The sequence below is a fragment of the Cynocephalus volans genome, chromosome 4, assembly GCF_027409185.1.
Source record: "Cynocephalus volans isolate mCynVol1 chromosome 4, mCynVol1.pri, whole genome shotgun sequence".
Taxonomy (NCBI): Eukaryota; Metazoa; Chordata; class Mammalia; order Dermoptera; family Cynocephalidae; genus Cynocephalus; species Cynocephalus volans.
Window position 1 is genome coordinate 73497706 of NC_084463.1, and position 27788 is coordinate 73525493.

The 27788-nt window shown below is 38.5% G+C and overlaps 1 protein-coding gene across 1 annotated transcript in view; it reads right to left on the bottom strand.

Annotated features, from left to right (window-relative positions):
- Window positions 1–27788, bottom strand: part of ARHGAP42 (Rho GTPase activating protein 42) — a 286282-nt gene that overhangs the window by 12876 nt on the left and 245618 nt on the right. Inside the window, exons 13-21 of the mRNA XM_063093670.1 lie at window positions 23812–23874; window positions 22825–22899; window positions 22038–22122; window positions 21303–21361; window positions 18030–18135; window positions 5220–5379; window positions 3880–4024; window positions 2028–2408; window positions 1494–1650 (exon numbers count right to left, since the gene is read on the bottom strand). Coding sequence (XP_062949740.1) covers window positions 1494–1650; window positions 2028–2408; window positions 3880–4024; window positions 5220–5379; window positions 18030–18135; window positions 21303–21361; window positions 22038–22122; window positions 22825–22899; window positions 23812–23874 — 1231 coding nt within the window. The remainder of the gene's footprint in view (window positions 1–1493; window positions 1651–2027; window positions 2409–3879; window positions 4025–5219; window positions 5380–18029; window positions 18136–21302; window positions 21362–22037; window positions 22123–22824; window positions 22900–23811; window positions 23875–27788) is intronic.

A 27788-nucleotide genomic window follows, 5' to 3' on the forward strand; every position in this document is an offset into this window, starting at 1 on the left:
TCTTGGCTCTTTACAGTGAGATCTTACATTATTGATTTGAGAGTTTTCCTCTTTCCTAATGCATTTAGTGATATAAATTTCCCTCTCTGCACTACTTTTGCCATGCACCACAAATTTCAGTGTGTTATATATTCATTTTCATTTAGTCCGATGTATTTTTTATTTCCCATAAGACTTCCTCTTTGACCCGTGTATTACTTAGAAGTGTGTTGTTTAGTTTCCAAGTGTTTGGTTATTTTACATTATCTTTCTCTTACTGATTTCTAGTTTGATTTCTTTATGGTCAGAGAACACTCTGTATGATTTCATTTTTTACTTTTGTTGAGTTTTTTTATGTGTTTGCTTTGGGTTTGTGTGTGTGTGTGTGTGCGCGCGTGCACGCGCCTTAGGATATGGTCTATTTTTGTATATGTCCATAAATGCTGGAAAAGTCTGTGTATTCTATTGTCATTGGGTACAATGTTCAATAAACATTGATTAGATTCTGTTTTTTAAAAAAAAGACACTGTTCCTATGGAAACTGGCTGAGTAAAATGTCTTACTGGACTTTTAATGAATAATTAAAATATCAGAAATACCATCATATTAAAAATGAGTGTGGTATAACAGAAAGAACACAGAATTGAAGTTAGAAAACCCTAGGTTGGAATCCCAGCTCTGCCAATTACTAGCTGAGTGTGTGTGTGGACTAGTTTCTTAAAATTTCTAAATATCAGTTCTCATCAACTCAATGGTCTAAACTAACTATTGCAGAAGAACACTGTAGACCCTAAAAGAACCAACATATGTAAAGCCACCCAATAATAGCTCATATGGCATTAGAAAATGCTTAGTAAATATCAGGAAAATGAAAGAGAGAGAAACTGTTCCTCTTTGGATTTTGCTGACTTGTTCATCCAGGTTCCCATTCGTTTCTCTTTGCCCCCTTTTTGTTTATATCTGTGCACCCCTCTATCAGACTTCACATGTCTGGGTCATTTCTCTGATCAGAAGAACTCCCCTCCTTCTGCCTTTCATGTTCCCTGTTCTCTATCAGCTTGTTTAAATCACTGAGGACTGAGGTAGGGGAGACATAGGATGGAGAGGGGAGAAAACCAACTCTCAATAGTTAGAAAGCAGCTGTATTTCTAACAAACCCAGAGGGGAGCTGGGATCTAGGCCTGGCTTATAGTCACTGCATGCCAGTCTCTTCAGCTGAAAGGTGGATGTTTAGCTTTTCTAGGGAGGCTTTTAGTTTCAAAACCCATAACTATTATATCACATATCCATTTTCATATCCTTAAACTAAGTCCTAGCTCTGCTTCTAAGGAAAGTGCTTGAAGTGCCACCCCATGTGATTCCTAAATCTACTCTAACATTTTCATCACTTTTAGAAGAAGATAAAGTCCTACAGAAGTTGACTGTACTCACTCTACAGAAGAGGGTCTTCTAAACATATTCAACTCATCTGAATGCCTGGAAGACACAGCAAATATAAAATCTTTCTCACTTACACTGAGCCAGGTCGCTGATAGCCATTGCTTGAGGCAGTGTCTAGCCTTAATCTCCTGCACATTTTTGGAGGCAGGTCTGGGTTTGGTGGGGCTTTGGACGTCTCTTTGGAACCTATAGAAGTTAAGCTTTGAATGGATCCACTGTAGCTCTTGTTTCCTAGAGAAAGCCCAAGATAACAGGCAAGGTGCTATTAGACAAAATAATACCAATAACACAGCACATGTGTATAACAAAAGGAAGCATTTTTCTCTGAGCCCAAATGGGAAGGTACAGAATGTTCTTTGAGCACAGCAACCCATCACTCAGGGAGATCAAAATCTACAGTAATTACAAAAACATCACCTTACAGCAACAGAAAGATTTAGGAAAAAAAGTCACAGCACACAGAAGTTTTAAAATCCAGGCTCAGGAACAAAGTAGATAAACATCATTAGTTTCTTCACCATTAACTTTATCCCTGCTTAATCATGCTGAATAACCCAGCAAGGGACACTGAGACAATGACATCTTGCACAAACTCCACTCTGGCTTACCTTCTGCTGCAGGAATGGATCTGAGAGAGGAAGCGGAAGCTCTTTTCAGTCCTGAAAGCCCATAAGGCCCTTTCTTGACTAGGTCTATGGGTGGGGAAATGTCCCCTGGGCTAGTGACCGAGGCAACACTCTGGCAATCTGACTCTGCATCTGTTTTGGTTGCATCTTCTCTAGAACTCGACTCAGGACTAGTTGTCCAGAGACCAAGGCTTTTTTGTCCATTGGAAGATGATGGAGTTTCAATCCAGGGAATCCCTCCAGATTTCTCCCTGGGCTGGCAGGAAGCTGACTTTGTGGTGCTATTTTGCTCAGAGGAGTGAGAGGAGAGCGACTCAATGCTACCCATGGGTGTGCTGTCTGGGCTGCTGCTATAGGAGTCACCTGGAGGAGCAGGAGGGAGAGAAAAAGCAGTTAACAATAGCTACCTGTTGATAACAGCATCCCCCAAACCTTTCTCCCTTCCAGCTAATCATATGCTCATGGCCACCTGACCCCATTTAAGTTGTAGGCCTTTACCTGGTATGAGGACTGTCTTTAGTACTGCAGAAAGGCTTTCAAATGTGCATTTGAACTTGGTGAATGCATTTTTCAATACAGGATGAGCATACAAAATCTGAAACTCTGAATGCTCCAAAATGTGAAACTTTTTGAGTGCCAACATGGCGCTCAAAAGAAAAGTTTGTTGGAGAATTCTGGATTATTTGCATTAAGTATATAATACAAATATTATACTTAATGCAAATATTACAAAATCTGAAAAATTCGAAAATCCGAACCACTTCTGGTCCCCAAGGATTTTGAATAAGAGATACTCAAACTGTACTATTCTAAGATTTTATATGTACCAAGAAATAACTGCCCTTATATAATAATTTTACTTCCTAGCGGACTGACTTGAATTCAGTCAAAGCTTGTTTCTGAAATAGAACTCAGAAGTAAGTAAAATAAGATTCCTTCATGATATTACAAGAAATCAATGAAAGGGAATATATTAAAGACATATTTCTGCCTTCTTTTACTTTTCTGATCATAGGTGATTCTGAGTTACAGTGTACTGGAGTCCACTCAAAGGACCCATTAAATGTCAGTAGCAAATTATAAGCTGCTCGCAATTTTCAAAGAAAGGATTTTTTTAATTTTCCTGCTAAGAATACCAAAATATAAGAAACGGGGCTTATTTTTTAAAGTTCCTAAAGAAATGTATAAGAAAAGTCACAAAGACTGTAACAAAGCATTCAAATATATTTAAATTAAAAATCAGTAGACTCTATTTTCTTGTACATATTCAGTGTGGGGGAAAAAAATCGAGGGCTTGGGGGTACAAAATAAAAAAAGAATGGCCACAGTTTAAAGCATACCATGGGCTCAAGCTGCCACCCACATCACCTTGGGACTTGGCTCGGAATAGTAAGTTAGTGATAATGTGTGGCGTTGGTTTTCTTTTTATTTTCTTTCCCTCTTCCAGACACTCTGATACCCAAGAGATGATGCTTGAAGAACATAATGTGAAAGGAAGAAAGAAAATGACTGCTTTCAGACTTTTCTTGCTTTCTTCTTTACCACTTGGACAAGAGGATAAAACCTGCTACAAAGTAGCACCTGATGTACTTAATCACAGCTGCGAAAAAAAAGGGCATGGAGCTAACTACTTTTTCCTTTGTAGCAATAATGAATTTGCTTGCCCATGGAACTTTACAACTATTGACAGAGAACATATAAATGTTAGAAGAAGGGGGTGTTGTGGAAAGAACATCAGTGAGAACATCATCTATTTCTACCTAATTACTAGTAAAGTGAGGTCAGGCCGAATTAGACAATAAAGAAAGTATCCCCTAAGGCTGGGCACACTTACTATCAGGTTCTGCCAGGCATGGAGTATATCTCCCTCGGGGCTTCCGAGAGCCTGTAGAGAGGCAGATTGCTCGTGTCCTTCGGGATCCAGATCGAGACTGAGGCTGAGGAAGAGGAATGGTTGGGTCTGGGGCAGTATGAAAAATCTGCATAGAAGAAAAATGGACCGAGGTCGACAAAAGGGTGAAATTGCCATTTTCATCATATAATAAGCTTTAAGAGTTATTAAGTCATCTTAGAAATGTATGCTACTTAGGTGCATGGCAAGAGATGCTTGAAATATCCTAGTGCAATTATGACTTTCTTTTCCATTTATACTGAGTAAATAGGTTTCTTTTTTTTTAATGCTCCCTCACTCCACAAAAGTGAAATGAAAGTCAGAAGATCTTCCAATATTTTAAGAAATCTTCCAAATATGAACAGATGTCTATGCCAAAACACGCTGATTTATTTTCTTGTAATATTCTTGCTCCACCTTCATGCTCTGAATAACATAACCTGTGAGGAAGAGGCTCATTCTGTATCATTTCTCCAGCTGACTGGCTCCTTGCTTCTCAGAAGGTGCTGCTGCCATGCTGTAGGCTCTGAGCTGTCAAGGGGTGTGACAAGCTGTAGGTAGAGGTATGAGCACAACTACAGGATGCAACCATGTGCTCCTGGGTTGTACCCTTAGAAAGGCACTAGGGATGTTCTTTAGCAGCCATGAGGACAGGTCCCAGGGCACAGTCATTCTCTCACAGGGACCACCAGATCAGACATCAATGGATCACAAATGGTTAGACCTTAAATGGCTACATTTGCTTAATAATCCAACAAACCTGGCTTTCCCGATTTCTCATTTTCATAGTTATCCCAAGATCTCACTCTTTTAAAGAAACCCTCGTTAGTGATTGGATACAGAGAGGACTTCAAAACCCCATTCCCTAAATTTTTTCCTTTTGTATTTATTTGGAATATTACCTCTACTATATAATTAAGAGTACAATTCCAGAGGGATAAAAAGAGGTTAAAATAGAATTAATCACAAAGTAGTTTTAAAGTGTTCTCTGAATATAAGTAATAAACTGACTTTACAAATGCTCTAGATGAAAACCATGAAAAGTACATGATGTAGGAGGAAAGGAAACCATCTACCTGAAGGATTTTGAGAAGCACTTAAAAACTGAACAACACCAACCAAAAGAAAATGAAAGTCTTCATGAAGAAGTGATTTATACAAAACTTACAAAATTGACATTTTATAGGAACCTAAGATTGCAATGTAAAGCTAACAGATGATACAAATGCAAAACTCTTTTTAAAAAGCAAGATACAGAACTTGCACATAAAAATTCAGCCTACCTTTTCATAGTGCTCTATCAGAATTTCAACCACAATGTTCTGAAATTTGATATTCATCATGGCAGCCACAGTTTCTTCCTGTGCTCTCATGAGCGTTGGGCCAAATATGACGCCAAGATTTGACACAGTCATGAGATTCTGTTGGCTGTGTAGTGATACTCTACAATTAAAGAGCAAAAAATAATCTTAAGTTAAATATTTAAAAATTATGAAATAGCCTCTTCTTTCAAATTTGTGGCATATAAAATGTACAATATGCCATTATAGGATAATTTCCCTAGTAGAAGCCACTCCCAATTGGCATTTTGGATACAGCATAAAGAGATGTAAAAAGTTAACATTAGCTCAAATAAAATACAAGTACAAAGGTCGATCTATTGAAGGAAAAAATCTGACTTCCTAAACTGAGAACAGTTACCCTAAAAAGATTATCAGTTGTTTGGTATTTTCTATGGTACTATACTGTTTTTAGAACAGATGGTTAAGAGTAGACTGGTTGCAATTATAGTTGGACTCACCAAACAATATTGAGCACCTATTGCCAGGCATTTAAATATACACTGTTGTATTTAATCCTCTCAGTAAGGCAATTATTCCTATTACGCAGGTAACAAAACAAAACTGTAAGTTTCCAGAGAAAAAATGATGTACTTGAGGTCACAGTGAGTTAGGAACAGAGATGCTATTTCAATTCAGGCTTAAAGTCCCCAGAGAGATTCACTAGTCAATACACGTATGTTTCCCCCTCCCTTCTTCCCTGCCATCCAAAACTAGGTAAACAGTGAGACAAGGAGATATGGCAGCATCATTGCTGGCTTTTAAATGAAGTGAAAAGCCTCTGGTATCACTGACCAAGCAGAAAATCCTAGCAACTATCAAGAATAACTTTGGTTACCTAACAAATTTAATGTGGAAACTGGATACATTCTTAAGAGACCTCATTCACTTGACAAATCTTCTAGTTTAACCACTGACTGTTCTAACTTATTCTCAGCCACATTGTTAAAATATACAGTTTTAGGATGGAGCACGACACAAAATTGTATTTATGTCCGACTGAGTATACATCGTTAACTGTATTCCACAGTCAAAAGTAAGATACGGGAAATCCAGGATTTTGGATTATCCATACAACTCTCAGACAGGACAGGAAAAGGTGACTGTCACAGTGACTGAATTTTTCCGTTGTGTCCAAGAGAGCACTAGCTAAGAAGGCTTAGAGTAAGAAGAGTGTCATCCCAAGTTTCCTTTTTATGTAACCAAATATTATATATCAATTGCTTAAGGAATGTAGCATGTGAATGCAGTAAGCCTGTCTGGATTCAAAACTTCAATCCATCACCTGGAAGGTGGGTGAGCTCAGTCAAGTTATTTAATATCTGTAGGCTTGAGTTTCCTCAGCTGTAAATTAAGTAGAATAATCATTATAGGATTGTTGAGAGAATTAAATAAAATAATAAGTTAAATGAAATATAATCTCAAAATAATATTCTACCCTAAAATTAAATTGGCTTTAGGCACTCTTGCTAAAATGTCGTAGTTCCTGTAATGTAAATACAAGGGGATATGATTAATATTAAGCTCATTAGGAATACACTTGGAAATTTAAAAAACCTGGTCTGTTTTGAAAAGGTGAGTTGATAACTACATTGCACAGAAGATGAAATATTTTTAATTATAAAATTTTTTTACAAATTAAAAAAAAATTATTTTGGTGAATGGCCAGTATGGGGATCTGAACATTTGACCTTGGTGTTATCCACACCACGTTCTAATCAACTGACCTAGCTGGCTAGCCTGAAGATGAATATTTTGATCACCAATTCTCTCTTAATTGAATTTCCCTTCTGCTGGGCCACTTAATTCATACAGACCCCTACTACCCCTCATTTCACGGGTTCTGCAACTCATGTAGGAAGCAGATACCTAACTGCCGTCTCCTGAAACATCTCCCTTCCCTTTATTCAAAGAGGAAATGTACATCAAGATCTCCCAATCTGTATCATTTTAAATCTAGGAGTTCATACAGAAAGAAACCAGTATTGTATGTTTAGGAGTTCCATTTCTGGAATGGTGGCATAAGGAGCCCCCATGGACCCAATTCCCAGGGAAACAACCATAAAAGATGAAAATTATTATTAAAAAACACAACCAAGCTTCTAGATCCAGATGGCAGAATAGATGGTCCCCAGCATCACCCTTTCCCACAATCAACCAATTTAAAACTATTAAAAAGCAATGATGCCACACGGGGGCTGCTAGAGCTCAGGGGAAGAGGAGGAGAGACCTACAGAGTTCATGAAGGCAGGAGAAGCCACGATGAGAGCAAGAAAGGACTGCTCCAAACATTTTGAGCTCTGGCCATTTCAAGTCTGACTCTGGTGAGCACACACAGTAAGAGCTGGCAAAAACCGCAGCTGTGCCCTTTGTGTGAAGTTGCTTGGAGACTGCAGGGGAGAGGAGGGTGTTGGTGGCAAGACCACTGACAGGGTTCCTGTGGACCCACATAGGGGTGAGGGGCCACAGACAACTGAAAAAAGGAGCCACTCAGAGGCCGGTGAGTCATTGCAAGGGACAGGCACACGGCCCATCCTATGGGAGGTGTTTGGAGTACAGGGGGTGGGGGAGACCTGCCCACTGGGGGAACATTGGGGCACATCATGGACAGCTGATCTGTCCTCTTTAATCAGCACAGGACCACTCAGTGGAGACTGGTCAGGAATATAGACCTGCAGAGGGTGCAGTGTGCTGAAAAACTCAGGCCCAGACCAGAGTTTCCACACAACCCAGGTGTTCCAGACCTCACAAGACCCAGAAGTGCTTACAAAGTCACAATTAAAACCTGAGCTGCACAAAATGCCTTCCCCAGGGAATCAGCAGCAAAGCAGCAATTTAGCTCAACCACAGAACTCAAGTGCTGGTCCCTGCAGGAAGATCCCCCAATTTAGAAGTAAGCAAAAGACAACAAATTAGTTCCAGTGCAGAGTTTAAGTGGTTGGAATAGTAAATAATCCAACACTATTGAAAAGAAAAATTTAAAAACTCACAAATCAGAGACAAAGTTCTGATATTACCCAGGAAAGGTCTAACATCACCAAATAACAACTATAAAACCTAAGAAAGCTGGAATCCCCCCAGACTCCCGAGCCAGAATTGGGGGAAGGCTCAAGACCTCAGCCACATCCTCTCAGTGTCTGCATCCAGCCCTACAATAACAAAGCTGCAGCTGGAAGTCCCCCAGGTTCACAAGACGGGTGGAGGGGGCCAAGGGTCTCAGCCATGACCTTCTGACATCCACATCCAGCCCAGTGATGACCACCAGGCTGCCACCGGAAGCACCCCAGTTTCCCAAGCCAGGGTAGGGGGCTTGCCAAGAGCCAGCCACCCCTGTCCCCCAACAACCACATGTAGGCCAACGATGACCATTGAGCTGCAGCTGGAAGCACCCCAGGCTCCCAAGCTGGAGCAGTGGGGGGCTGAGGGCCTCAGCCATGCTCCCCAAAGTCCACATCCAGCCCAGCAACAACCTCTGAGCTGCCGCTGGAGGTGCCCTGGGTTCCCAAGCTGGGGCAGGGAGGGCTGAGGGCCTCAGCCACCCCCAGCTGATGTCTGCATCCAGCCCAGCAACAACCACCAAGCCACCACTGGAGGCACTCTGGGCTCCCGAGCTGGAGTGGTGGGGGGCTGATGGCTGCAGCCACGTCCCCCTGATGTCCACATCCATGCCAGAGACAACTGAGCTGCCACTGGAAGTGCCCTGGGCTCCTGTGCTGGGGTGGTGGGGGACAGAGGGCCTCAGCCACACCCCACTGATGTCCGCATCCAGCTCAGAGACAACCAAGCTGCTGCTGGAATCACCCTGGGCTCCTGGGTGTGTGTGTGGGGGGGTCCAAGGGTCTTAGCCATGCCCCCTTCTTTCTCCTCCTCCCACCCTAAATCCCTCCACCTTCTTCTCTCCCCCTCCTCCCCAACTACTCTACAACATCTTTGAATGTAAAAAATAAAAAAATAAATTAATTTTAAAAAACAACCAAAAACCACTAAAGTCTCTGAAAACTGCTCTAAGATCAAAGAGAATAATAAAACATTTGTTCAAACAAATCTACTAATTCTCAGTAAAAACAGCAGAATAGATCGCACTTGAGGAATAGGCTCCCTCATTCTTCTATCCCCAGCTCGATGTGACTGAAGCTTTACTCCATTCAGGTGTAGCCAAAAAGTAGGGCTCCCTCTCTCTTCAGCTCCCAGTGAAGGGATACAGTGTCTCACTGGATGGGACAGGCTACCAGCATTTCTCATCACCTCAATCTCTAGGTTGCAGAGGCTAAATTCCCAGTGAGTACAAGTGAAAGGTCAGAGGCTCTTTTCCTCCACCTAGCCCACACTCACAGGGCAGCGGCTTTCCCTGAGGTGTAGCAGGCCAAGAACACTGGGGCCCAGATCACTCTCACTCCAGCTCACTAATAGGGTGGAGGCAAGCCAAGAAGACCAGGGGCTCCATCCCCCACCCAGGGCCAAGAGAACTAACAGATCAAAGATTTTGCCCAGGGAGACAGGCAGTCGATAAGAACAGATAATTCTGACGATCTCCCCAGAAGAACTAATGTTATTTGAAACAGAGTATAGAAAGTTCAAGATTAAGTGTGCTCTCAAAACAATGGAGATTTTGGTGGTAAGAAATTAAGAAGAGGATGGCAGCTCTATGAGAGCAATGAGTTAAACCACAAGACAGAAATAATCAGGGTAAGAGACAGCTAAGAAAAGTTCTCTTGGTATAACAAACCTTAAAGATAGATCTGAAAAGTGATCCTGCAACGGGCCTGAATTTAACTGGATCGGTCTGTGGAGCAATTTATGTTCCAGGACATTATCAAAAACAACAAAGCAACCTTCCAGCAATTAGTGGGAATGAACAACCGGTTGTGACACCAAATGAGGCAGACAGCTTAATAGTGAGATCAGGAATAGAAATAAACAGAACCCTGCTAAAACTACTGCTATCCCTAGGGGAAGTGGTTATCCCCAAGGTTGCACTCTCTGAAGAGAGGACAGCAGAGGCTTCACTCTGAGAGGAAAACAGACTTTGCTAAGTTCACCCAAGTCACTAAACAAATAAAGAAGTAAATAATAACAAAAACAAGTCCTGAAGACAGAATCAGTATCAGTATTCAGAGTTGCTACAACATAGTAGTTAAAATTCCCAGTTTTCAACAAAAAATTATGACACACACATTGACACACACACACACACACACACATACAAAGTAAAACAAAAAAAAAAAACCAGGAAAGTGTGATCCATATACAGGAAAAAAGCAATATAAACTGCCTGTGGGAGGGCCCAAATGTCAGACTGAAGAACTGGCCAGTTAGGTCAGTTGGTTAGAGCATGGTGTTATAACACCAGGGTCAAGGGTTTGGATTTTGGATCCCCCTACCAGCCAGCCACCAATAAATAAATAAATAAAAGATATAGTGACAATGTTTCATCAAATAGGAATATCGATAAAGAAATATAAATTATAAGAAGAAAAGAACCAAGTGGAAATTGAAGTTGACAGTATAATAACTGAAATAAAAAATTAACTAGTGGGGCTCTACACTAAATTTGACCTGGCAGAAGAAGGAATCAGCAAACTTGAAGATATATCTATAGAGATTATGCAGTCTAAAGAACAGAGATAAAGAAGAAAAATGGACAGATCATCAGAGACAATGTAATAAATTGTTAAGCACACTTATAAATAGCATAACAAGAGTATCAAAGGAGAAATGAGAAAGAAAGGAGTAGAAACAATATTTAAAGGAATAGTGGCTGAAAATGTCCCTGATTTGATGAAAAACATTAATCTATATATCCAAGAAGCTCAACAAACTCCAAGTGGGAGATCTACAGCTAGACATCCCACAGTAAAAACGCAGAATGTCAAAGACAAAAAATAAATAATCCTGAAAGCAGCAAGAGAAAAACTCCTCCTTCCATACAGGGAACCAAAATAAGATTAACAACTGACTTCTCAGCAGAAGCAATGAAGGCTGGAAGACAGTGGGATAGCATTTTCAAAAAAAAATGTGTCAACAAGAAATCTTATAACCAACAAAACTAACTTTCAAAAAGGAAGGTGAAATAAAGATATTCCCAAGTGAACAGAAATTGAGAGAATTCGATGCTAGCAAAACCTTACTTCAAAAAAAATAAGGCAGTATTCTGGCTGAAAGCAAGTAATTTAAAACTGTAATTCAAATCCACATGTAAAAACAAAACATCAGTAAAGGTAATTATGTAATTAAAAGATAGTATAAATGCATATTCTCTTTTTCTTAACTGATTTAAAATGCTACTGCATAAAACAATATGTAAATTGTATTGTTGGGTCTATAACATATAGAAATGTAACATATTTTACAATAACAGCACAAAAGAGGTATGTGAGAGCAAGGTTGTACTGGAGTAAGAAGAAAATACCAGATGGTACCTCAGATCCACAGGACCAAATAAAAAGGACAGGAAATGGTAAATAAGAAGGTTATCATATCAAACTCTAGAAATACATACTTGCTCGTCTTTCTTCCCTCAGTCTTTAAAAGGCATAAAAGTACATAAAGTAATAACTATAACAATGCATTGTTGGGTTCATAACATATATGTAGATGTAACATGTGTGTCATTAATTGCACAAAAAGGAGAAAGAGGAAGTAGAAATACTTTTTCTACATCTCACTGGAATTAAGTTAGCATAAACCTGAAGCAGATTTTAATAAGATGTATATGGTAAGACCTAGAAGAACTACTAAAAAAAGAAAGAAGTTGGGGCAGAAAAATAAAGACCACATGCAAAAGATAAAAAATGAAAAAAAAAATGGCAGAAATAGGTTCAACTATAGCAATAATAACATTAAATGTGAACAGATCAATCAGAGGTCAGAGATTGTAAGACTGGATAAAAAAAATAAGATCTAACTATACACTTTCTACAGTAGATATACTTTAGATTCAAAAATACAAATAGGTTGAAAGTAACAGGATGAAAGATATGCGCAAACTGTAACCATAAGAAAGCCAAAGTGGCTATACTAACACTGTACAAAATAGATTTGAAAAGAAAGATATGTTACTAGAAATAAAGAAAAAATATAATGACAAAAGGGTCAACCCAACAGGAATACACAATTATAGACATATATTCATCTAACAACAGAGGACACAAATACAGGAAGCAAAGTCATGTGCTCCTGGGAAGGCTTTCCAAACAGAGAACCAAGAGTTTTGTTTAGTTTCACATTTGTACATAGTTTAGAATTTTTTTTTATCAAAAAGAGAATATTATGGAATTATAAGATTAAAAAACACCTTAAATAAAATGGTAAATTTAACACCATTAGCAAATAGTGTCCATGTGTAAAATGCAAAGATTTTCATTTAGAAGAAATCTACTTTCACTTTCCGCTTTGCATTCAAAAGAAACTTCATAATAATTTTCTTAAATGTTGTATCTCCCAATGAATACATAAGTCCCTTCAAAATGTAATTTAAGAATAAGAATTACTACTTTTAAATATTTCAAATTAGAGTCAAAAAGGACACCACAGACGGCCTTCGTTTTAAAGACAAAGGGCTCTCAGAAAGGCAGCAATGACTTATACTGTTTCTCAGAGCTAATTAACGGAGATTTAAAATCAGTCTTTTAGTCTTTAAAATCCCAATTGAGGTCATCGATTGTAATTTTTTTTTTCCCCAGCCATATAAGGTTGTCAGAGATCAAGAGTATTATTAGTGTTTTGCAGTTTCACCTAGAGCAGTTAGTGGTGATCTGGGCATACGTTCCACAGCTGCTGCTCAGTCAGTGGGACTTGACCTTTTGTAGGCACAACAACGGAACCAGTAATGATGAGGAAGGATGAACAAAAGTATTTTAAGCAATATTTGGTGGCAAGATACTATCCCTGCTATTCCCTATGCCAAGCTACACAGAGTTACACGAAGAGTGAAGTTTTTTAAAATCTAACATTCTGGATAATTAAGCAAAAACATTTTATGTGACATTCATGTGGCTTTTAAAAGCGCATTAAAAATGCTTTACTAGAATATTAGCTTGAAGACCAACAAGAGAATGCCTAATAAATAGCGTGGTTAAATTTCACGAAGAGCTAAACAGTTCAAAACTAATCTTGACCAAGGATAGTGAGTCCTTTCTTCATTAGCTAAAAGACGAGCTGCTATGGGTCAACAGTTAATGATGAGCTTTAAATGATGTTCCTAGTGGATTTCCCTTTTATTTTAAGTGGTGTGAGGGTGAGGGGGAGTTCATATTATCTCACAGCCTGCAAGTTAAGATGAGACTTGTCAGTATGTTTATGTAGCATTATTTCAAAAGTGCACGGCTCAAATGAGCATAAATTGGGTTACTACTTGTAGCAAAGAAGGAAGTATTAATCATTTTACTGTGAATTGTGTTACTCATTAAAATGAAAAATGTCCATTTTAAAAAGTGATACTGTAAGATAATTTTTAAGTAAGTTTAAAACAGAATTTAGATTTTTGTTTTCAGCAGCATGGCAAACACGTTTCTGGAATATGTGTGTGTGCTGTTGATTGATGTCCCTCCAAAATTTAGTCCCTACTGTGACAGTATAAAGAGGGTGGGAAATCCTATTATGATGATTGAAAATGAGGCCTTGAGGAGGTGATTAGATTGTAGGACCATGGCATAGTGAATGGATTAATAATGGTCGTCAGGGGCATGATTCTGAGGGCTTTCATAGGAGGGCATGTGAGAGTCTCTCTCTTATCTGCCATTTTCTGCCATGTGAGACCCCTGCCTTGCTGTAAAGCCATCACCAAAGAAGGCTCTCACCAGATGTGTTCTCTGGACTTTGGACTTTCCAGCCTCCAAAACTGTAAGCAATAAATTTCGTTTTCTTTACAAATCACCCAGTTTCAGGTATTTATGTCATAAGCAACAGAAATGGACTAATAGAAAAAATCAGTACCAGAGAAATGGTGTGCTACTTGTAAAAAATACTTGAAAACATGGAAGCAGCTGGAACTGGGTGCTCAGGAGAGGCTGGAAGAATTTGAAGAAGCAGGCTACAAAGAGCCTAGTCGCTGGTGGGAGTTTAGAAGACAAGAAAACCAGGGAAAGTTTGGAACATGGTGAGCAGAATGTTGATAGAAATATGGACAGGGAAGGCCATTCTGAGATCTCAGATGTAAATGAGAAGGGACTTATTGTAAACTGGGGCAAAGATCACCCTTGCTATGAACTGGCAAGGAATTTGGCTGCATTCTGTTCATACCGAAAAGTATTATGGAATGTGGAACTTGAAGATGCTGACCCAGGATATTTGACAGAAGAAATTCTAAGCAGCAAAGCATAAAGGAAGCTGCATGGCTACCTGCAACAGCCTATGCTGTTATGGCGGAAATGTAAAGCCAGAATTTTAAAGGAAAGCAGCATGTGAAGATGTGGAAAATTTGCAGCCTGGCCATGTGGTAGAGAAACAGAGATCATTTTCAGAAGATAAATGCAATGGTGTTAAGAAGATTAGTATAAAAGAAAGGCATTATCAGGAGAAGGGAAAAAGGCCCTGAAGGCATTGCAGAAGCTTCTGGGGTTAACCCTTCCACTTTAGGCACAAAGACCTAGGGAAACAAAATGGTCTTGGGGAACAGGCCTGAGGAACCATTCATGGGCTTGCTGCCCAGGGCCACCTTGGGAATCTGCTTCCAGCACCAGCACCCTGGCTGCTTTGGCTGCTCCAACTGTGGCTAAATTGGCCCCAGGTGTGTTTGGACCCACAACTTTGGAAAATACAAGCTGGAAGCCTTGGCAGTATCCACATGGTGTTAAGTGTGCAGGCTCACAGAATGCCAGAGTTATGGAGGCTTGGGAACCTCCACCCTAATGTCAAAAGACATATGGAAAAGCCTGGGGACCCAGGAAGGTATCTGTCACAGGGGCAGAGTCACCACATAGAGCCTTCACTAGAGCAATGCCAAGAGAAAATGTGGGTTTGGAGTTGCAGCAGAAAAACCCACGAAGGCCATGTGTAGTGGAGCTGTGGGGGTGGGACCACCAAGGAGACCCCAGAATTGTAGAGCTACCAGCATGCAACTCCAGCCTGCGAGAGCTGAAGGGTGGCCTCAGACTAGGGAAGCCATAGAGGCAGAGCTGCCTGAGGTCTTGGGGACCCAACCCCCACACCAGCGTGCAGAGGACATTGAACTTGCAGTCAAGGTACATGATTTACCAGATTTAAGATTTCAGACTTGCTTAGGACCTGTTACCCCTTTCTTTTGGCCTATTTCTACCTTTTGGAACAGGAATATGTACCCTATGTTTGTCCCAACATTGTATCTTGGAAGTAGATAACTTGTTTTGATTTCATGGATGGGACCTTGAGACTGTGGACTTTTGAGCTGAAACAAGTTAAGACTTTTGGGCTATGGGGATGAAGTGAATGTATTTGTATGTGAAAAGGACATAAGTTTTGGGGGGCCAGGGGCAGAATGCTGTGGACTGATGTCCCCCCAAAATTTACTTTCTATTGTGACAGTGTAAAGAGGGTGGGAAATCCTATTATGGTAATTGAAAGATGGAGCCTTGAAGAGGCAATTAGATTGTAGGACCATGCTGTAGTGAATGGATTAATAATGGTGGTCAGGGACATGGTTCTGAGGGCTATAAAAGGAGGGCATGTGAGAGTCTTTGTCTCTCTACTTTGCTATTTTCCACCATATGAGACTCCTGCATTGCTGTAAAGCCACCACCAAAGAAGACCCTCACCAGATGTGTTCCCCGGACTTTGGACTTCCCAGCCTCCAAAACTGTAAGCAATAAATTTCATTTTCTTTATAAATCACCCAGTTTCAGGTATTTATGTTACAAGCAACAGAAACAGACTAATAAAGTATGTGTGTGTCTTTCAGTCCCTAGGTAAACAGATAGATATGTTGGAGTGAGTAGGAATGAAGCTGTGCTGGGACCTAAAACCACCTGGGCTGCAGGAAATGTTAAAAGACACAGTTTTTCTTTCGTACATCTATTTCTCTGGGTTCACTCTTTTCCCATGGTAATTTGGATATTCTGAACCTTGATTACAGGGCGAGATGACATTATTTACATAAATGTGAAGTTGTTTTCCAGTCAGCCTGAAGCTGCAAACTTGCCATGAGTCACATACTATCCAGACCCTGAGAAACCAAGGAAGACATCAGTAAGGCTATGCTGATTCCACCCCTCCAGCAGGACCCAAGAGAACACCAAGGTTGGGAACAGAAAAGACAGGGCCTTGGTGAACCTTGCACTTGGCTCCTTGCATGGAGCCCCCACAGCTCACGTCCCTTCCCTCCTGCTTTTCATTGCCCACATTCCATTCTTTCTGTCCCTTCTTAAAAACCTCTCAGAAAGTCTGAGTCTTTAAGATGGTTTTAGTTAGTCCACTCTCCTTCAGTTTTACAGAGAGATGGGTTGGCTTAACATCTCTCCTCGGGTCACCAGTATTCCTGAATTAAAGCTGACTTCCATTTTCCCCAACATTTGGCTTTTGAATTGCTTTTATTTAAGGCAGGCAGTCAGACTTGGGTTCAGTAACAAGATTTTGACAAGCCTAACCCAGGAGCTGAACGCCCTGGGGTAATAGATTTTGACAAGCCAAAGCAGGGTTTTGTTTGGGGCACCTGGGCCCAGGAATAAATACATAGACAATGATATCTATAATGATTAATTTTACATGTCATCTTTGCTAAATCATGGTATCCAGACATTTGGTCAAACATTATTCTAGATGTTTCTGTGAAAGTATTGTTTAGAGGAGATTAACACTTAAATGATTAGGCTTTAAGTAGAGCAGATTACCCTACATAATATGGGTGGGCCTCATCCAATCAATTGAAGGTCTTAAGAGAAAAATACTGAGTTCTCTTGAAGAAGAAGGAATTCTGCCTCCATACTGCCTTTGGATTCAAGCTGCAACATCAACTTTTCCCTGGGCTTGTAGCCTGCCAGGCTGCCCTGCAGATTTCAGACTTACCAGCCTCCATAGTCATGTGAGCCAATCCCTTAAAATAAATCAATCAATTAATCAAATCATTTTCTGTCTATATATATTTTACACACACACACACACACACACACACACACACACACACACACACACACACACATCCCCTCTTGCTTCTGTTTCTCTGGAGAACTCTGACTAATACAATATCTACCTATCTATCTATGTGAGAGACAGAGAGAAAATTTTAAGTACATGGGTGAACTAGCAACAAAGTCAGAAAAATCTTCAGAAAGCAAGAGAAACTGTGGATCCAGAGAAGGAATCCAACATCAGAGTGTTAGTGTGACCAGAGGTAACTTGTTGACTTTAGTAGTATAGAACACTGGTCTTCAAACTCACTGCTTACAACAGCACCTAAAAGAATTGGGGAAAGAGGCTGGCCAGATCAGTTGGTTAGAGTCTGGTGCTGATAACACCAAGGTCCAGGGTTAAAAAAAAAAAGAATTGGAAAAAGACTATATATTCCTTCACACATTTTAAAGTTGCCATCTAAGTGTTTCATCATTAGTTTAACAGGTACATGCATTATAAGTATTTGCATATTGGAAACATATACAGGTACACACACATACATGGAGATATATCTTTAAAATAGTCCGCCACATCATTTTAAAATACATTTAATGGACTCTGATTACAATAGCAATGTTATATAGCACAATCACATATTTTTAAAAGACATAAACAAGCTTAACTGTACAGATGAATAAGCAGTTAAATGAATAATATAAATTAGAGAATTACTTGACCAGGTGCTTTATTAAGATGTCCAGCATCTCTCTGTTTTTCTCCGGCAATTTGTGCACCAGTGCATGGACAGCCTCCACCCTGTAGTTTTGGTCATCAGATTCTGTTACATAAAAAAGGTTGCAAATGCTTAAGTTTTAATTGTATGTGTATGTAAACATTAGTGATCTAAACATAATAACCACTCCTACCCCTCATGCCTTATATGCATTGCTTCATGTAGTATTACCATTTTCATTTACTAAGGCTTAGAGAGGTGGAATAACTTGCCCGTGGTTGTGAAGTCAGGAAGTAGAGAAGCCAAACAAACGCAGTTTTACTGATTCTATGGGTGTGCTCTCAGCCACTGCACTATATATGTCCATATAAACATAACTCATCACTTGCTTGGGTTTTGCTACCCAAGGATAAAATAGATCCTTTAGAAATGTGTATGATCACAGCAACTGATACAGATTATCTAATATGCTGGGTGCTATAATACACATTATAGATCGAGCATCCGTAATTGGAAAATCCAAAATCCAAAATGCACTGACATGATGCTCAAAGGAGCATTTTGGATTTGGGATTTTTGGATTAGGGATGCTCAATCAGTTAAATATTTGCAAATATTCTAAAAATCTAAAAAAAAATCCAAAATCTGAAACACTTCCGGACCTAAGCATTTCTGATAAGGAATATTCCACCTATATCACATGGAAACCTCCTAAAGAGTCAACTTCAAACAACTAGAGGAAGCTTGCATTCCTCTACTTCTGTTATAGATTCAAAGACAACAGAGTGACTTTTCTGTGGTGTCAACACTATTACGCAAACAGAGGCCCAATAGAATTTAAGCTCTACTGACAGTGGTAAATCTGAAATGTGAGAAATCATCTCAGCAAGTCTAATCTGCCACACAAAAGCTAAGTGTTGACACATCTGCCAGGGAAACATCTAACACTTCAGAAAGAGAAACCCATTTTACATGCTCTTACTGCAGTAAGAAAATTCGGGGTGATGACCCACATTGCCGAGCCCTTTCTCTGGAAAGAGCCCCAACCCATAGAGTTAAACGAAAGGACCACCATTTCTTCTGGGCACAGCAATTTGCACATGGGGGGGAGGAAAGAGCCTGGCTCAGGCTAAACATGAAGTCTCTCCTAGGAGCTGGAATGGATACATCAAAACTCTGATCTGTCTGCTGGATATGTGAAAAGGCAGGTCATGTAAAACCAGGGCTGGGGTGACTAAATATACCCAGGGAAAATCTGACTGGAAAGGGAGATGAGAATGACAAAGAAATGCAGCAAAGAGTGGAGACGAGAGACTCTCCAGAAAGAGTGGGGAGAGAAACATCTATTCCCAACTGTTAAATAAAAATTATAAAAGGTCATTGTTTTGGACTAAATCCCTGCACTAGGCCCCAAAAGACCAGACTAAAAATCTAAACAGAGTCACCCCCGCTAAATTCCATGTCAGTAGAAAGAGACAACATCCAATCTCCAAAACAGGCCAGTTTAAAATAGGTATGATCATGAAGTTTCTTCTGTTTTATCCTTACACAAGAAGGATAGCCTGAGTAACATGATGTTAACCAGTCAGTTATTTTTCTATAGTTCTGTCTCCCTGTCCACACCTTACAAGGAAAGTAACTCTGAAATAGCCGATCAACTATTTGTTCTTTGTTTTTGCTTGCTTCAGTCTTTTTCTGTCTACAGAATCAAACTCCTCTACTGGGCTCATTAGAATGTTTATTCTACTTTATGGAATAAAGTGTTACCCAATTTTAGAATCACAATACAGTCAATTGAGATCTTTAACTAAATTTGTTGTAATTTTGTTCTTTGACAACTTTGCAGCTCCTGGATGCAGGCTCATGGAAGGTCAAGGAATTCTGTGAGATACCTCATAGGCTCTGAATAATGTCCCCTTCAACAGGTATGACAATGAGGTGGGATTTCTGTTGCTTATACTGAGTGGGATTTCTGTTGCTTCAAACCAAGTAACCTAGCATAAGAACATATTTTAAATATCATGGTCTTGAATAATATGATCACCATTTGCTCCAGAAGCAAATGGAGAAAAAAGCTTGTGACCAAAAGCTTCTATCAAAACAAACAGCTCATTGAGCCATTTTAGCCAAGTGGCTCAATGAGCCACTCTGTTATAAAATGAACTGTCTGTAAGAAAGCATTCTAGGTTAAGAGTAAAAAAAATTGGCTTGTAGCTCTGGTTTTGCCACGAATTTACTACTGTCCTTGGACAAGTCACTTGCCCACTCTAGGGCCTGATCTCCCTGTTATAAAATGAGAGGTCAGATTATATATTTTCTCAGGTCCTGTTGATTTTACAAAGTTTGATTCCTATGAAGTGAATGTAGACTGGAGAGCTTTTAGGAGAAAACTAAGTAGTATAGATATTTATGACAGCATGTGGATTGAAAACCAAGGTCACTCAACTTAATCTGACACTTTTATAAGCAGATGACATTTCCTGGGTTGTTACAATGTGTGGTAGTAAATGAATACAACTGATTTCTTTCTTGGATTATGAAAAATATTCTTGTTACAGTCACACTGCATACATGTTAAACAATGAAATGCCAATTCCTAATTGTTACAAATCGTGAGGGGCTCAGATGGAGATCTGGCACTTTTGTCTCGATGGTTTAAAAGAACATATAACTAACTTCTCAGATCACATCTTTCTTGCTGTCCTTCAACTCCCCCCCCCACCCCGCTCCACACACACACTTTTTAATTCTGTCTTTCCAATATCACATTCTGGCAGTCATAGATCTAAATAAATGACATAAATATATGACCATCACAAATAAATATAACATAAGGGTATGGGTACTGATAGAAGTGCCTGTTGCTTTCCAAAAATATTTGACTCTTCTCTCCAGATTTAGAAATATAGCACATGAGCACATGTAGTGTTATTACTGTCTATGAATATTTGTAGCCTTATTTATTTAACCCTTAAAGTTGCTCTCATAAGAAACTTTTATTCATCATTCGAATGATAAAATTAGAATAATTTTCTGCAGGTTTTTGTAATCACACCAGACTGTCACCCCAATGAGGTCTTACTGAGTGCCAAAATATTTTAATTCATTCTACAATTTCTTACTGGCTTATAAACACTATTCTACGAAGTATCAGATTGACAAATTTTTAAGCAATATGTGAAAAACTCTTAACGAGGTGATTTAAATTTGTATGTCTAAGCAATACAGCATATCTATATCAATTATAATGCATCTGATACACGTGTACTTACTAACAGCAACGATAAAATCTTTGTGCAGCTTGTAAGTCATCAGTGGTTCTGCAAGGCACCTACAACACAGAATAAAAGTACATTTTATGAGTCTGGCTCTTTAGCTCAATCTAGCTATGCTAGATACCATCCTGACACCCTGAAACAGATTATAGAATGACAGTATCTTTCTTTTTCCCCCTAAACTTTGAGTGCTTCTTTAAGAATTGGATGATTATTACTTGTCAACTAAAAATAAAACTTAAAAAAAAATGAGTAAAATAATCGGGTGATTAGGCAGTATGATAAAGTCCTAATAGTGTGTGTGTGGCGGGGGGGTTCCACGTAGTCCTAAAATGCAGACCTCCAAGACTCCAGTGCCTCTTAGCCCTTCTTGGCACAATTGCCCTTAAAAGGGGCAGCTGGGAGATGATTTTTTCACTCTGTGGAGCTATCTTTCCAGAGGAACAAAACCTCTTTCAGATAGGGGAACAACAGTGAGGAAAACGAAAACAATAAAACAACTTTCCATTTCAATTTATTTTTACAAAATACATGAAAATCCCACATGCAAATTTAATATGAAACAAAAACATACTTAGTCAGTATTCATAAAATGTTGCATTTCACCTTAGGTGAAGGAACTGAGCTGAGGAGTGAAGACTGTATACATAGGCTCCATGAAATCACATGGTTACTACCCAAAAAGTGAGTAAAAGATCACATCCAGGGTCCCAGGAGTTCAACCCTCCTCACCTGAGGTAGTTTTTCAGCCCACTCGTTATTGTCTTATTGTCCCACAGTTCAATATCAATGTCGATATCAGGAGGGGATTTGGGAGCTAGAAAAAATAAAAACAGATGTTTAAACAGTGCAGTTCAAAATATTATATAACAAAAATCAATACAAACAAGTAGGTCAACAAGAGAGAGGCATTCATTTCTTAAGATGCCAACAGAGTTAACATTAGGATTGCTCTTTGGGTGAGTAGGTAAAAAGTTCACTCTGACACTAAACCTCAATGATATCTTGTAGAATAATAGTCTCCAAATCAAATTATTGCTAACATGATAGAGTGTTTACATGTCCAGCATGCTTCTGGGTGCTTTATATGGATTAGATATTCAATCCTCACAACTTGTAAGAGGCAAGAACTATTATTATCCCCATTTTATAAATGGGAAAACTGAGACACGAGAGGTTAAACAAATTACTCACGGTCACAAAGTTTTTAAGTGACCAAGCTAGGTGGAATTTCAAGCCAGCCAATCTAATTTCAGAATCCATGCATCTTTATCGTATCTCTAGCTATTCAAAGGACACTCAAGAAAAAGTCCAGCATTATAAAAATGCCCCCTCAAATTCTGATTGTTCATCTATTATAACTGAACATTAAAAATTGAATACAAATATTATTTGAAAATACTCAAAGAGAAGCAATAGTCTATATCTCAAAAAAACAAAAAAAACCCAAAAAAACCTTATGGTTTGGATTACCTATAAGAATATAAAAATTAAGTAATTTGCTTCATCCAAAACTTACAAAATATGGTGTTCATGAGTTTCTGAACTTTGGAGTTCACTCCTCCTATTCGATAGAGGCCTAAAATGGTGATACCTAATGGAGAGGAAAATCACAACAAAATAGCTTGAGATACAGCTTTCCAAGCACAGAATGTTAAAAACACAGACATATGCCTACATGGAATTGGAAAGCTACTTAAGCAGTTTTGCAGTCTAGCTTTAGCAAACCTATCCTGGAAACACCCATCAGACATGTATTTCTCAAAGCAGACACTGAACAGTGATTTGAAAGTCTTTGAAAATCTTCAGAGTAGCAAAGTACTCCTGCCCATTCACCATTATTTGAATATAAAAAAGCATCAAAGAGTCCTGCACGTTGAACAGCCCTATAGTGTTTGCATCTTCATTTTAAAGGCAAAGAAACAGATTCAAAGAACTCAAGAAATCTACATCACTCCTCAAAACTTCTAAGTGGCAGCACCAAAGTTTGAATCTAAGTTTATAGGACTCTAAAACCCAATATAAGTTTTGTTTCAGACAAGTTTTCCTGGAAGTAGAAGAGTCTAACATCTACCCGGAGTGAATTTCAAGACAGAGGTCACAATTAGAGTGAGAGGTGCCAAAATTGTGGCAGTGACTGAAATCACTGAAGGAAAGAATATAGGGAAGGAAGGGGGCTAAAGGCAAGCTCTTTAGGAATCTTACCTCCCCAGTGCTTGAAAAAAATTAAAGAGGTGCTTACAACAATAAATAATACACAGTCCATCAGTAAGAAGTAAAGTGAGGCTGTATCAGAAAAAATTATGAAGAAAAGAAGTATGTCTGTAGTATGAGTTTTGGTTAATTGAAGTTCAAAGTATAGCTATTTGTATATTTATATAATATACATTTACATCATTCTTAAAATTAATCTCACTTAATGACTAAATACTTCTTCAGTTTCTACCCTGAGAGGTTTCTATGTACGTGACAGTAATGATGTACGTATTAGGCAACACTTACGTACCTCTCGTTTCCACAGCTTGAATGCATTTTCTCACAAAGTTGAACCCTGCTTCATTTAAGTACACTAAAAGTAAGAGGAAAATCACATTAAGTATTTATGTTGAACTGACACTCTCCCTTCAGATGGCTGCGTTCACCGTGCCTTCATGACTCAGCACTGTGGTTACTAATGAACTTCAAATATTTTGGTTAGAGGCTGACTTTTTATTTTAGGGTAGAAGTAGAGAAGAAAGGTTCACTCTCAGTTAATATAAATATTAATTTAAAATATTATTTAAAAATATTCAAACACAAGCTATAGACTGTATCACAAAAGAACTGACAGTTTGGATTACCTACAAGAATACAAAACTTAACTTCCTTCATCCAAAACTTATAAAATGTGGTGTTCATGAGTTCACCATTAAGAAGTACAGACCCTTCACAGAACATATATTATAGTGATCACATCCATTCTTCCTAAAACTAACATTATCCATCACTACATTTTTTTCCAGATGATAGATGTAAGTGCAATAAGAATAAACCTTTACTGTGTGCTGAAAATTATATTACAAAGCCTATTCACATATTCTTTTCCATGGAGTTCTCAAAACAGAATTATGAAGTAGAGAGAAAGCTCTGCAATTTTAAGATGTCTCAGTGGGTTGCTGAACACTTTTCTCTGCTCTTAGCTCTAGAGTCAGGATTCTAACTCAGGTCTCCTGATTCCAAGCCCAGTCCACTTTCTATTGCATTTTGCTACTGGATTCAAAATAACTCAAAACAAGCTTAGTCAGGCCACTAAAATCTCCCAAAGATCCTAGATTACAAAACAGGAATTCACTCATTGCTTTTTTTTTTTTGCCAGATTTTTCTTTAAATCTGTTCTAATTTTTTTTTTTTTTAAGATTTTGGGAACAGATCAAATTAGATTACTTATTTAAAGAAGAAAGCATTTAATTTAAGAATACCAAGTAACACCCAGAGGAAAAAAACAAACTTTCTTGAACTGTGCTGCAAATTTTTATCACGTGTGGTAAGGATATATATGTAATATATATACATATACATATATTTTTGCAGCTGGCTGGTATGGGGATCTGAACCCTTGGACTTGGTGTTACAATATACATTTTTAAAAAAAATATTCTCAAGTAATAATAAGTTAAGATAATTCAAACTAACGAAAATTTAAAACTAGTGCCCATTTTAAGATGGTGAATTAAATACATTCATGTAACTCAACACAGATCTACAGAAAAAAATACACATCCAAAAAGTTATAACAAAAATCAAGAAAGGGTATCAGCAACAGACTAAAAACTTTGTAGAAATTCTAAACCAGTGAAACTGAATTGACTGACATAAAAGTTTGAGAAATCTGTGCCCCCAAACTACAGATACTGACATGGAAGAATGTGCATTATGTGTTGTTAGGTGAAAAAAGTAATCTACAAGACTGTATGACCTATTTTCTTAAAATGTAAAAATTCAAGTGTAAAAATGTTTCTATTTTCCTGGGGAAAAACTCCATAAAGATCTATGCAAACTGTTGGTAAGAAGGAAGAGGGCAGAAAGTAGAAATTGTCATTTTTTTTCACTAGACTTCAGAATTATTTGATATTTAAAAATATACATACTTAGTAATTTAGAAATAATTTCAGTACTCTAGAAATAAAAATGCCAAACTAAAATATGCACTGCCATCGACAGTAATTGGCTCATTCGTTTCTTTGTCCCCAGTGCCCTAGGTCAGGAGAACAGAACTCAGTGAGTGCTTTGAGTGAACTCTACGTACAGGAATTGAACGAGCCTTTTATTATAGTGCAGCTGATGACCTGCATGAGAGTGGAGCTTCTTTTAGACATCAAAAAGGGATTGTTTATTTCCAATAACCCAAAATGCCAAGCATAACATTACAAACACAGATATTTTAAAATAGTTATTTAATATAGGAAACAGATGAGATGGAAAGGTGAGAAATCACTTACTAATTTTCATTTTTAACAGCAACAAAAACAGACAAAACAATGAAACACTAGGTAAAAATAAGACACTAGCATTTTTTTATCAATTAAAACTGCAAGTTTCTGACATTTAAAATGTTTGGCACTTGAGGTCACATTGTTCAGCTTCTCAATAAAAAAGATTAAGAGAAAGAGAAAACCATTTTTAAAAAATTTCAATAAAATCTGCCCTTGGGCAAAATGAATAAAGATAGTTGCAATATATAAAAACAATTTCAAAAATAATGTAGTATGCTTCTTTGGAAAACAACACTCCTGGCTGACAATCCATCAAGCCCCAGTGATTTGAGCCATGACTGAACAATGTCTTGCTCATGAGATTTACATATGTAGATATTAACATTCATCTCTGGTTAACAATGATGATGATAATAGCCAACACTCTATGAACGTAATAAGCTTATTTGAAAAACAACAAAAAGTATGAATGTTAGTGCTATATGTCACTCATTTTGAGAAAAATAAGCAATAACCTGGCTTTATCTCAAAGGTATACTGGGATATTTAGCAGCAATACTCCAATCAATTCTAATAAACCGATACCACTGGCTGATTATGGAGGGTAGAGTCTTATAGACAGTCATTCTGACTGCCAGGTCATTCTGTGGGTGCTATTATCCTCATGTGTTCCATGGATCCTGCACTCATCTCTCTTCACATGAATAAATGCAACATTATCAATCAGTTCAAAGATGTGGAAGAATACACTGTGTTGGCAAAAGTAACCAAGCATTTGATTATTCCCTTTGACTATCCTTTGCTTTGCCTGGAAAAATAGAGTTCCATGGTGCCGAGATAGTGCCCTGCTTTATTTACAGCCAAGAAAACCTGGGGTGGGTCCCAGTTCTACCTAGTATTACTACTGTATGAATGGAAGCATGCCTATTAACTTTTATGAACTCATTCCTTTATTTACAAAATGAAGGAAGTAACAATACATATATTAATGAATTGTAGTATGACCAAAACCACAGGAAGCACTCAAAAGCCTAACAATGAAACAGCCTAATTAAATGTGAGTTTCCTTCTCCTGGTGCTGCTGTCCACACATCACTGCTGTACGAAGGAAAACTGAAGAAGCAATGATGAAAGAAACCAGTCATTAGTTCTCACCAGATGAGACAGACAGTAGTTACTTTCCCACTTACTAGCTGTGTTACTGGGCATGGTTTCAATCTCTCTGTGCCTGTTTCCTCTTCTATTAAATAAGGACAATAGTAGTATCTTCTTCATAGGTCTGTTTAAAGATGAAATAAGTTTACGCTTGCAAAGCTTCTAGAATAATGTAGTGCTTGGAATATAGTAAGTGCTATAGAATGTTGGCTATTGTCATCATCTTTGTTAACTAGAGAAGAATATAAATATCTACATATGTAAACTTCATGAGCAAGATTTCATGGTTGAAATCACTGGGGATTGATAGATTGTCAGCCAGGCTAATGGCTAATCTATCTGGCCTATATGGACATGTACTATGAACAAGAAATGAACCTTTACTGTTATAGGCCTCTGAGATTTGAGGATTATCTATTACCCATCAGAACCTGGCTAGGTCTGATTTACTTATGGATAACCTGAATGATTCTCCATGGCCAAAAGGACTCACTGAAATAAAGCTAATCCCACACAATTAGCTTTTCCTTCCTTAGCTGGAATATATCCCTTTTTTGACTACTGACTTGTCAAATCACCTAATGAAGGCAGCAAAGAGCAGCTGTGGCAGTGCCCATTCATGGTTGCTTTGCAAACTACTATTCCACAGTGCCTTCACCTAAGCACCCAGCAATTTCTGCTGTGGTGTGACAAGAGGACAACATGGCTTTAAACAGTTCATCTCCCAATGGCCTGACGTAAGGTTCAGTCACTAGAAGTGTTATTTTTGAAGGAAGTCAGTAGCAAACATTCTGTAACGGAAAATAAGCAATTTTTGATAGCCATGAAAGGGTCACTACAATTAATATATTAGTGC